Source organism: Vanessa tameamea, chromosome 6 (assembly GCF_037043105.1).
Source record: "Vanessa tameamea isolate UH-Manoa-2023 chromosome 6, ilVanTame1 primary haplotype, whole genome shotgun sequence".
NCBI lineage: Eukaryota > Metazoa > Arthropoda > Insecta > Lepidoptera > Nymphalidae > Vanessa > Vanessa tameamea.
The window spans coordinates 1,793,215-1,805,208 of record NC_087314.1 but is presented as its reverse complement, the minus strand read 5'-3'; the positions used below and the strand labels follow the sequence as shown (position 1 = coordinate 1,805,208).

Below are 11,994 nucleotides of genomic sequence, written 5' to 3'. Positions count from 1 at the left end.
AGACATGACTATTGCAGGCGTGAGCTTGTAAAGGTTTGTTACATTATGTACTAGTTTACACCCGCGTGTAAGGGGAGGTCGTAGGTATTGTAGGTACGACGCATATGTCCTTACTTGGGGTTAAAGCTTACCTCGTACCAAATTTCATCATATTCGGTTCAGTGGTTAAGCCGTAAAGGGTACCAGAGTAACATTCGCATTTATATTAGTAAAGATTACAATCGAAGAAGGAATAAAGATAAACAAACCCTAGGTTTACACATTTCATGCGATTTGAATCTGCTATGTGATGCAGTACAAAAAAGTACTTTATAACTATATTTTTATTTATAATACAAGACTATTCCACTTATAACAACAATATTCTGCTAATATCCACTTCAATTTTAGTTCCAGTCCCAATAACAACTTCACCACTATTCAAAAGGTTTTAATCTTTTTTTCCAAAATCTATAATATCTCAGTTTCTTCAAGTTTTAAACTTTTGTTTATTTGTCTTATGCTAGCCGAGCCAAGCAAAAGCTGTGCCACTACAGTTAGTACTGGAATTGTCCCAAAAGCCCGCCTGTGACCATGAGTGACGTCAAATCCGACTATCAAGTGAAAGGAATCGAATACCCGTACCATTATTTTCGGAACGACATGCGCTAGTTTATGCAAGAGAGACTTTTGTCCATGGCAACCGAAATAACTGAAAAAAAAAGGATTGTCGCAATATTTCAGGGAAATAAAACACACAGTTTGTAAACATATAAAATAATAAATATATAAAAAATATTCATGATTATTGCCTTCCATTTCACTGTATTACTTGTGGTTGGACGAGGACTAAAGAAATCAAAATAATTGTACAATCGAAGTGACAATTTCACATCAAAATTCAAAATGGTAAGGTATATAAATAAAAGATTCCGTCGATTGTTAATTAATTTATTTATTTTAATGTTTCTATTACTAATGTAGGTATAATAATTGCTATCAGGAGCAATACAATCAATTTCTGTAAGTATTTCAGTTACAATATTTTGACATATTTCATAGGCCACGTTAAAAATACAGAGCAAACGACTCTGTTTTCTTGGGTATAATTATATACATGCTAGCCGAAACAATTCTATAAAATATTTACTCTCGCTAATTGACTATCGTTGGGTGAAATACTGAGAACGCAACGTTTCCCAGTCACTAAGCTAAATACTACGTTCGTAGAGGCTCGTACTTTCTACAATTTATACGTTAACGTTTCGATATAATTGTATTTTTAAATAAACTTTTACATATACAACGGGCGTACAAAAACCTCAAAACAATGATAGTATCTTACTAACTATATTATATACAATAAATAGGTGCCACAATGAGATGAACCCGACAATTGTTTAGCTATATGAGGAGCAACCGTGGAGTTGTGACCTGTGCATTTTGTGAAGCTGCCATTTATCGGTTACGCCAATTATGTATTTACCGCCAGTGTAAAAAATTTGGCACAAAATGTGCTTAACATATTAATCGTTACATTACTTGTATTTACAGAAGGCCCACGTTCATTTATTGCTTACGATTTGAATATTAACACTTAGCACATATATAATAATTTCAGACATTTGTGAGACTGTCATACACATCAGAGTACAATGTAGGATGTGTCAAGGAATGCTTCATAAAAAGAAAAGATTAGAATCATTCTTTGGAATGTAACGAAGATTAAATGTAAGAATATAGGATTCATTTGAGAAAACGAGGCTTGCAACGAACTGTTCGGTAATATTCAGCTTGTATTCTGAAGATCGATTATTCATAGTTAAGTTCAGAGTGACGAAATCTCGAACAATAAATACTTAAATAATTTATGAAAAATATTAAAACCATGTCGAACGCTTATCGAACCTTCACTGCAAGCCTGCGATAGATATTTGATTACTTACTAAAACACACAAAGGCACCCACCGATTTCTAGTTTAATTAATATTGGTCCTTTCTGAGGAAAGTGTCATATACATATAAAATATTTATAATAATTAAATATCTTAATAATGGCACACGGAAAATTTTACGTTTTTTCTGCATAATGTTTAATGTGCCATCAATATTTTTAAAAATCGAATTAAATATAATTTTCTAAATTTCGAATATAATCAAATAATTTCTATATAAAATGGTAGATGCTATAAAATCACTGTAAAACATTGCACTAGCTGCTAAGGCGACACATTGAATTACCAATCAAAATCCCTGTTATAAAATATATTTCTATGAAACCTGACTTAATTCTATGTTGGACATATAAATTGGTGCCGATATTCGTAAATGGTACATGCGGAATAACTTCCAAAATATAAAAGCTCTCTCTGGTCCGTAATCATTGCCATTTATATCAGAAATCAAAGACTAAATTTCTATTACTACTTTTTTTTTAAACTGTCGTAGTAATACTGACAATATTTTATAATCGATTTTCTATTGAATACTACCAATATTATTTTCATATGCGATACTGAGTAGCGCTGGCTATAATTTCTTCTTTAAATATTTATATAAATCGATATATTGACACGATTCATCGTCAGTAGTTTTATTAAATATTTCTAGCATCTTTCGCGTCCTACTCTCATCACTCGATAGGTATAACACGATCGAGGATGCCTCAAGGCTACTCTACGCATCGAGGAAAAGAAAATGGATGCAATTTTTTTTTAAAAATTTAATTTAATGAACAGCATCAATGTCTCGTTGCGCCCTTGATATTTTCACCTGTGGAACAATATTCCAAAGTATTAGTGCAGTGACCTGACGGCCGACAGATCCGTATGTCATTAATATCATACTGTCGTCGAACGAGGCGCCCGAAGTTCGCAACGAACTCTCCGTGCATCCACTAGAGTGCAAAGGGTATGCGCACCTTATCCTTGGGCGTGGAGGCCTCGCCGGACTCCAGCGCGAACATCTTCATCTTCTCCTTGAAGGACAGCTGCTCGGGCACGGGCGCCGGCGCCGCGCGCGCCTGCGCCTCCGCCAGCCGGCGCGCGCGCGGGTCGCGGTACACCTCCTGCGCGCCGATGACGCCCGGCGTGTGCGCCGCGAAGGCGGGCGCGCCCGCGCCGCCGGGCGACACGCCGCCCGCCAGCATGCTCTCCGCCTCCTCGATGAAGCGCTGGAAACGAAACGCACGCACGGTCGTTACGGAGCGTGTCCTTTAGTTTTTTCGATTCCTCCGCCGAGTGCCGCGGGGACTCACGTCGGGGTCCTCCCTGGGGGCGGGCGGGTCGAGCGGCGGCGGCGAGCAGGCGGGCGGCGCGGGGGGCGCGGCGGGGGCGGAGTCGGCCGCGGCGCGCTCGTGGAACGACACGCGCTTGTCCCGCGCGCCGCTCACTGGGGACCTGCGGAAGGGACGTCGGTATCGATTCGTTCGTTTTATTCGACACTGTCGTTTCATGTTTCGACACCAGCGAGAGTCGATTATCCTACAATTATCTATGGTGGGTTCGATTACCGATTGTCGGTAGGAGGTTCGCGGTTTACACCGCATTCTAAGTCGTCACCTGAGCTCGTTTTTTACGAATATGATGTATGTAGATGTATAATCAATAATAATTACTGCGGCGGCGGAGCGGCGGCCTGTTCGTGGTGGTGCGGCGGATGCGAAGGCTGCGCGGGGTGCGGCGGGTTGGAGGGGAGGGGAGCGTGCGGCGGCTCGAGGCGGCGGCCCGCCATCACCGCGAACGACGAGCCGCGCTCGGGCGGCGGTGGAGGGTTGGTGCCTCCGACGGAGCCGGCGGTGCCGGTGCTGGCGCTCGACACGGACACGTTGGCCACGCCGCTGCACACTTCCGATATGCGAGACTCCTCGCTTACGCTCTATTATTTAAAGAATAAAGTTAACAGAATACCAAAAGATAATTAATTTATATTAAAACCATCGAAGACATCATTCACATACTGTATGCATAGTATATCCGTTAGTGAGGTCAGTCCGTGTATTCGTCTTGAGAATAGACTTGGGCGGCGGAGGCTGACGTACTTCCGGCTCAGGATCCATCTCTTGCTCCGTCTCGGAAGAAGGACTCTCTTCTTCTGCGCCACCATCTGCCCCTATACAGTCGTCCTGCGAGTGATTTAATTTATTAATAAATTTCGGTTTAGAATACGTAACATTTCGTTAACTTTTTTGTAAAATACATTATTTATTTACCTGGTGCTGCGTCGCGCGACGCTCGAAGTCACGCTCGAGCTGCAGGGCGCGTAGTTGCTGATTCTGTACCGGCGTACGCGTCGCTCCTAAAGACACTAGTTGCGCGATTGTCGCGTCTCTATGAACCAAATAAATTATTTTCGTGTAAATATATATTTGTTTATTATTTATAATTAAAAAAACATATCTATTAGCAGGAAGAACATATGACCTCCTCGTGCTAATCTCGTAATCTTGAAAGCTATACCTGCGCGCCCGATTAGCTGCACGCCGCGCCTCGGCTTGGCGCTCGCGCTCCTCCCTCTGCCAGGGGTTGTGGGCGGGCTGCGCACGCGCACCGCCCGCCGCGCCGCCCGCCGCGCCGCCCACCGGGTACACCGACACCGCAGGAGGCTCCGATGCGCTCGCTACGTACCGTTCTGTTAAGTAAATATATTCGTTGAGAAAAGAAAACTCTTTTTGCGTTATTTTGTCTAACATATTGTGTATTATGTAAAGTTTGGTTCTAAGTCAGTCTGAGGCTCGATAATATGATTAAGCAAGTACCATCATCGGGCTGGACAGTCGAAGTCTGTTGAATCTGATGTGTATGCTGATGGTATTGCTCGTCAAAATCTGCTTCTGATCTTCTTGTTGTCTGTAATAATAAAGGTTAATAATAAATATTTAAAAACACATAACTTGAAATAAAGAAAGGAAAGTGTATTTGTGATGCACGTTACAGAAAAAGTTTGTAAAATATGCATAAAGGAGGTAAAGCAAATTGTAACAATTGAAATGAAAGTACCTGTGAAATAGGTTTCGGTGCGACAGGCGGTTGGGTCCGCTGCGGCGACGGAGGGCCCGGCGGGTACCATTCATACCTGAGTAACGGTTATTATTATTTAATGAAATGGGCATATTTAGAAGGTACAGTATTGTATGCTTGTTGACTTCCACGCAGGATATATAACATACATATATATGTATATATAATCGTATTTAACTAACATGACTGTATTTTTAGATCTTGAAAAAGAGTACCTACTGAGTTTCTTGCCGGTTCTTCTCGGTAGAATCTACATTCCGAACCGGTGGTAGCTTAACTTAATATAGTTTGTTAAATGACGATTCAAAAGTGCTTATAAAAGCCTACTCGAATAAAGTATATTTTGAAAAAAAAAGTGATATGAATACTACACAAATAATTTCTTCTTAAAATAACAAACCTTTGCTGCTGTGACTGCGGATTCTGATTCTGATAGACTTGATTATTTGCCTGTGCTGTTGTCTGCGTGTGCATGTACTGAGTATGCATATTTAGATGCATTCCTTGCGGCAGTTGTGGCGAATTATGCTGCGGGCCGTAATGCGTATTAGTATGCACGTGCATGGGACCTTGATTAGACTGTTGGTTTGTATGCACGTGCATGGGACCTGGATTAGACTGCTGGTTTGTATGCACGTGCATGGGACCTTGGTTCGACTGCTGATTTGGGTGCACGTGCATGGGGCTCTGATTTGGCAGCGGACTTGCGTGCACGTGCATTGGTCCTAGGTTCGACTGTGAACTTGCATGTAAATGCATCTGGGATTGGTTCTGCTGTGAGTTCATAAGATGGTGGGGAACATTGTTCTTCTGTTGAGCTTGTATCTGTTGCTGCTGCTGCTGGTGTAAATGTTGTAATTGTTGTTGCTGTTGAAATTGCTGCTGTTGGAATTGTTGATGCTGTTGCCGTCTTGTCACTTCCTCAGACATTTCAGCTAGTTTAGCAGCTCTTGCGTTCGCTGCATTCGCAGAGTTGTTCTAAAGAATAATATAATTTTGGAATCATTTTAGTCTTAACAGAGTTCAAATTTGGGAAATAATTTAGACAAACAAATAAATTAAGACAAACACAAATAACAATGTATGATATTATATATACATTAGGAACAAGGAACATTAGGCTTTATAAAAATAATAGAACCACGGATCATAAAGAAACTATTCTTTAGGAAATAATATTAATGTTTCTTTTTACTAAGCTGGCTGACACAATTTACTTTATTAAAATGACCACTTTAGTATGTTTCGTAATGGTCATCGAATCTGAACGTATATATTTATTGATTATATTTATGAATACGAGTAATATTTTCATATGGTATGGTAAGGTACCTGATGTTGTAGCGTATTTCCAGCCTCACTCGGTTGGTCGGCGCTACTTGCCGTAAAATGCGCCGATTGCGGTCTCCCACTGCCGGTCGAACTACGAAGAGACGACCATCTGATAATATTCATTATGGGTATTAGAATATATTTTGAGGTCTAAACATAACATAGTGAACAGTTCGTTTTGACTGGTTTCGTATTCATTTTATAATACGGAATGATTAGCGTTCCGTGTAAGTCAGTATCGACAACAATTTTGTTAAATATAATGGACCAAGAGACCTGTCCTGAAGCGGATGGTGCTGATGCGCGTGCATGGTTGACAGGTTCTGGTAGAAGGAGTCGCTCTGCGCGGACAGGTTGTGGCTGCTGCGCGACTTGTGCGCCCACGCGCTGCTCGCGCCGCCGCTCAGCGTCGACATGTTGCTGCTGAGGGCGTATTGCGGTCACAATGGATTTTGTATTATTAAAACGAGGAACGGACCAATCACACGGAATATTTTTTTGGACATTCTGTTTTAAATCGAAATAGTGGTAGACGTCGGTTGTTCGATATTTTCATTAATAATTTCAGTAAAAGTGGAATATACCATTCCGGGGGGTATCATCGACATGTAAAAAAGAAATCCAATCCCAACTGACCCGGGCTGGTGCGCAGCGAGGGGGGGCGCGTGCGCGGGCGCGGCGGGCGTGGCGGGCGAGGGCGGCGCGTGGTGCAGCGCCGGAGTGCTCTTGCTGGGCTTCACGGGCTCCGCCGCCAGCCGCGCCGGCAGGTCGCGCTCCGACGCGCGGCGCGCCGACGCCGGGCCCGCGCCTGCGGCAGAGGGACGAGCTCAAAACTTACATTAAACGGTGCTGATTCACGCCGCTGGCCGGGATGTCTTTCGTTCCGAACGAACGAAACACCGAGTTTTAAATACCAGCTGGTAACGTCACATAATAATAAAAAAAACAACTTCATTACATCAATTATAACAGGAGGGGTCGATCTTTATTCGCGCCCATTAATATATAACAATGTGCTCGTGTTACAGAGATGTGCTCAAATCAAAAGTAATATTTTCAACAACGACAGTAACAAAGTGCTGCTAAGAACGAAACAAAAAAACTAGATAAAAAAAATAACGATTAAAAAAATAATCAGACTTCACGATCCGCATGAAATAAAACAAATAAACGTCCGCACAAAAGTACCCATGCTCCTACATGAAATCATAAACGAAACCAAATAAGTACAGGAAGCCGTGCGTGTGTAACACACCTATTTCATGCTCGGTGTGTGAGTCGGCTTACACGTGGGAGACTGGTGAGGCGGCGGGGCGCCGGCGCCGGCCACGTCGGGGCAGCTCTGCGCGCTCCACAGCCACGGCCGGGCGCCGCCCCCCGCGAGCGCAGGCGACGCGGGCCTCCGCGGAGCTTTGGCACGTTTAGTCACAAGTGACCCGTCTAATTTATCCAAGCTTTCGCTTTTAAATAGACTGCTTCGCTGGGGTGTCTCCGAATTGACGCCCGATAGGTTCGACTTGAGTTTTATATTATCCAGGGTAATTTTTTTCGGCTTTTTATCGACGATCTCATTGAACACGAAACTTCCAGTGGTAGAAGCGTTCGTTTCGGTGTGGTCTTCGGAGGGAAGATTGGGCAGCTCGAATTCGTTTCCTTGAGCCAGCGTGTCTTCACTCCCGCGAGAGCCGAATTTGGACCAATCCTCGAGTTGTATTAGAATACTTTTTACTTCGTCTTCAGACATCTTATCGGTCTTACCTTCCTCCGTATCCGTTTTATCGCATTCGTATTGAATATCTGCTAAACTAGTGCTTATGGGTAAGTTTTCTCTCAGTTTAAACGATTTCTTTTGTAGTCCTTCTGTGCTGAGATTGGGACTGGATTGGCAGTTACGCTTATAACTCTTTACGCAATACTTGAGATTTATTTGGTTAAAATGTTTAGTTAAAGCTTTAACTTTACCAAAAGCGGGACGATATTCATCCGGTGATTTCCAAGATTTTTTGTCACAAGTGTCTAACATTTGCTTAACCTCTGTTTCATTAGGAGGAAATTTTTTATACATCGGCAAGTCTTTTGATTCGTCGTCAAATGACTCCGATGTCGATAAAGACGGAACTTCAGTATCGTCGGATTTACTCGAAAGCGATTTTGTCATTGAAAACAATGTTTTTCTTAATCGGCAATGGATGTTTTGGATGTTTTTTGTTTCCAGATTAAAACAATGTCGCAATTCTATCTTTTTAAAGACGTGCTCTGAGCTAGGTTTCTCTCCAGGCTCCATCGGAGAATTTTGCGTTTGGCAAATAGCATCTGATGTACTCGATTTTCTATCGTCGGCCAGGTCTAGAGACAGAGATGGAAGTATCCTACGTATTTTGGGGGTGGCTACTTTGCTGTGAACACAGTCGTTTTCGAATATAACTGGTTCAGAATTAGGTTCATCGATAAAAGGTATTTGCTGCGTCTCCGGCTGCGGCGTCCGACAACACTCGCAGGCGCTCACGCACTCGTCGACGCCCGTGCATCTCCGCCCGTATTCGTCGTCCTTGGCGCGAGAGTTAAACAAATCTAATGTGAGTTTAGTGTCTATCGGTTTCATTTCCGGCGGCAGGCAGATTGCTTCGCCGCTTTCACTGGACAGGTCGTAGTTAGCAGGAGGCTCGGGGACGGGCGGCGGAGGCGGCGGAGGCTGCGGGACGTGTGTGTCTTGCGACAGGTCATCGCTAGTGTGTTGCTCGTCCGTGTCTTCACATGTAAAAGTAAAGATCGGAATCGGGTGTGGTGGCGCCGGCCGACCCCTGAGTTCCTGCGGGCACCCTGGCGTCTCTGGAGACAGATCCTCTCGTAATTGGTTGTTTTCGCGATCTAACGTTATGATAAGCCTGGGAATGGAACCGTGATAGTGCGGTTGGCACTCTGGTGTCTCGTCTGTGCTAGATTCGGAAGATTCGTCCTGCGAGACATCGTATCGATTGCGATAACTATGACGTCCACATCCTGTAATTAGAGACACTTTTAGATGACATCTCAAGTAACGGGAGTTGATTATTGAAAAAGCAAAAAAATAACAATGAACCGAAGAACTATGACTGTACTAAACAAAATAACCGTAGAAGACAATCGACGCCAAAAACAAAAAAAAAGAACCGCAAATAAAACTTTGATAGATATCGTAGATATGGAATTTGCCTGCAGTGACGAGTTCGGTGAGAGGCGAGGCCGGTTTCAACAACGCAGGGTGGGGATTCGTGAACTTCCCAAAATTGTGACGCGCTCGATCTTCGTACTGTACTTCCTCGTCTACTAAATCAAACAGCGAGCATTATAGAGTATTTTCAACAGAAATATCTACATTTTTTAAACAAAATTGCACTTATTAAAGTTTGACCCGACGCCAAAGCTATTTATCTTTTTGAACTACACGTCCACGATCTTTTAAAAGTATTATTTACCTTGACGCTGATTGTAGGTCGGCTGGTGTAAGAGGGTCGCCAGTCCGTGGAGCACCGCGCCTTGTTTTGCAACTTCAAGTGTTACAGTTGGACCCGTCCGCATTAAATACTCTGCGGCCTGTAATAAAATATTGAAAAAAATATCAGTTGCAATATCGAAAATCACGTTTATTTTAGACAATATAATTTATAAACGTCGTGTTTATATTTTTTCTTTGGGCTTAGTTAACTTCAATAAGAAAAAAAATTTAGATTAGACGTGATTAGAACATTATTGCAGTGAGAGCGTATTGTAGTGAGATTTAGCTAAATAATATTACAAATGTTCTAAGTTCTGTGTTGCTAAGAATGTAAGTTTTTACGTTTAAAATGAATTTTGGTAAATTAATATAACACACGTGTCTAACAGACATTAAATTGTCTATGGTTGTTGTTACTATAGTTTTCTTTCATTATGTTAAGTAAATCGATTCTTTCTCTAAAATAATGAATTATTTTAAATTAATTTATAGTGAATACTATGGTATATAATTTATCAAGCTACAGCGACATACGAGTTAGATAACTTTCTGTCGTCAATCTAATGCCAGCCAGCTAGCCCGTACCTTTTCCTGCGTGATGCCCACGAGCGAGTGTCCGTCCACGGACAGCAGCTGGTCGCCGGCCGCCAGCCGCCCGTCCGCCGCCGCCGCCCCGCCCGGCACCACCGACTTTATGTATATGCCGAGCTTGTTTTGACCTGCGCCCTGTCAGCGGTTTATAGTACATTAATTTTTATCTGTTCAAATCTTATGTGAAATTTAAATTATATAATAATTATTCCAATAATTCAGCTATGAATCGTTTTAAATTGTATGTGTGTTTTTTATACTCTCATGGTAATACTTTGAAAGTAGTCGATTCGATAAAAGTTCCATTCGTGGGCGTCGAGTGCCGCCACATACCTTAGCGGCGACGATGCTGAGCCCCATGCCGTTGGTGTTCTTGTGCAGCTGCACGATGTGCACGCGCGGGTGGCCGTCGGGCGGCTGGTGCGCGGGCGGCGCCCCGTAGCCGTGCATGTACACGGTCCACAAGCCCAGCGCATGCGGCTGGTGCGCCAGGCGGCACAGCCCGCCGCGCTGCAGCGGCGCCACGAACTCGGCCAGGCCGGGCGGCACGCCGCGCACCACCTCCGCGCTGAAGCCGTCGCCCGGGATCAGCAGCGCCGCGCCCAGCCACACGCTCTCCTCCAGCGTGATCTGCGGACACGCGGGCGTGAGCGGGGTCGGCGGGGTCGGCGGGGCTCCGCGGGGCGTCCGGCGGCGGCCTACCTCTCGCCCGTCGGCGCGGTACAGCTCGTCGGCGCGCGCGCGCGCGTGCGCGGCGGCCGCGTCCACCAGGTCGGGCGGCAGCAGCGGCGCCAGCAGCGCGCGCACCTGCACCGAGTTCAGCTTGAAGCACGCGCCCAGCGCGCCGCACACCTCCTCCGCGCTGCGGTACGTGCCCGCGATCAGGCGAGCTGCGGGGGCAGAGATCTCGCGTTAGATTTCCTGAGTTTCGTACCAAATGGAGAGGGAGCAGACGCATACGTACCGGCCTGGTGCGTCCGGGCTAGATGGCAGTCGGCGGCGAGCTCGAGCCCCTGTCTCTCGGCCCAGGCGGCCACCAGTGCCAGGCGCGCCGACAGGGCGCCCCCCCAGCGGGCGCTCACCGAGCCCGCCTCCGTCACCAACTGGGACGAGGAGTTAAATTGCCAATAAATTATTGATAAACACTACTATTCTACATTCTGCTAAAAGATAATAACGAATACGCAATCTGTTGGGAAAAAAACGATCGTTCCCAGATATCCTAGCCAAACGAAAATGAGCAAGGGAACGCGGGAGCTCATTACCTTGTTGAAACAGACGGCGTTGATGTAGTGGAAGAGGTGCGAGAAGAGCTGTATGGTGAGCGCGGCGTTGACGCGGCAGCGGCGCAGCAGCACCATGGCGGCCGCCAGCGCCTGCAGCGTGGGCGCCGTGGCCTCGGTGGCGTCGGCCGCGCCCGCCTCCGTCAGCTCGGCCAACGCGCGCGACAGCTCCTCTTGGAAGCACGATACTAGATTGCTGAAATTTAAACCTCAATTTGTTTACGATGTTTATCCAGTGCAGTTGTCCGACGCAGTTGTGGGTAATATGTTTATGAAGAAACTAATAAATCGGTATTTTATTGCAAGCGCGGAAATG

At 44.9% G+C, this 11,994-nt stretch overlaps 1 protein-coding gene across 8 annotated transcripts in view; it reads right to left on the bottom strand.

Moving 5' to 3' along the window:
* Positions 1-916: 916 nt before the first annotated feature.
* Cno (canoe) overlaps positions 917-11,994 on the bottom strand; it is a 61,222-nt gene continuing 50,144 nt past the window's right edge. For 7 of the 8 annotated variants that reach the window (XM_064215236.1, XM_064215241.1, XM_064215238.1 and 4 more), the window contains 19 exons: positions 11,661-11,874; positions 11,360-11,498; positions 11,098-11,285; positions 10,729-11,025; positions 10,390-10,530; positions 9,785-9,902; positions 6,966-7,137; positions 6,606-6,752; positions 6,330-6,438; positions 5,398-5,975; positions 4,977-5,052; positions 4,736-4,826; positions 4,437-4,608; positions 4,190-4,307; positions 3,938-4,102; positions 3,596-3,855; positions 3,236-3,377; positions 2,900-3,151; positions 917-2,751 (listed from right to left, as the gene is read on the bottom strand). In XM_064215236.1, coding sequence (XP_064071306.1) covers positions 2,707-2,751; positions 2,900-3,151; positions 3,236-3,377; positions 3,596-3,855; positions 3,938-4,102; positions 4,190-4,307; positions 4,437-4,608; positions 4,736-4,826; positions 4,977-5,052; positions 5,398-5,975; positions 6,330-6,438; positions 6,606-6,752; positions 6,966-7,137; positions 9,785-9,902; positions 10,390-10,530; positions 10,729-11,025; positions 11,098-11,285; positions 11,360-11,498; positions 11,661-11,874 — 3,424 coding nt within the window. In that variant the 3' untranslated portion in view covers positions 917-2,706. The remainder of the gene's footprint in view (positions 2,752-2,899; positions 3,152-3,235; positions 3,378-3,595; positions 3,856-3,937; positions 4,103-4,189; positions 4,308-4,436; positions 4,609-4,735; positions 4,827-4,976; positions 5,053-5,397; positions 5,976-6,329; positions 6,439-6,605; positions 6,753-6,965; positions 7,138-9,784; positions 9,903-10,389; positions 10,531-10,728; positions 11,026-11,097; positions 11,286-11,359; positions 11,499-11,660; positions 11,875-11,994) is intronic. The other variant, XM_064215240.1, reaches the window with a different exon arrangement.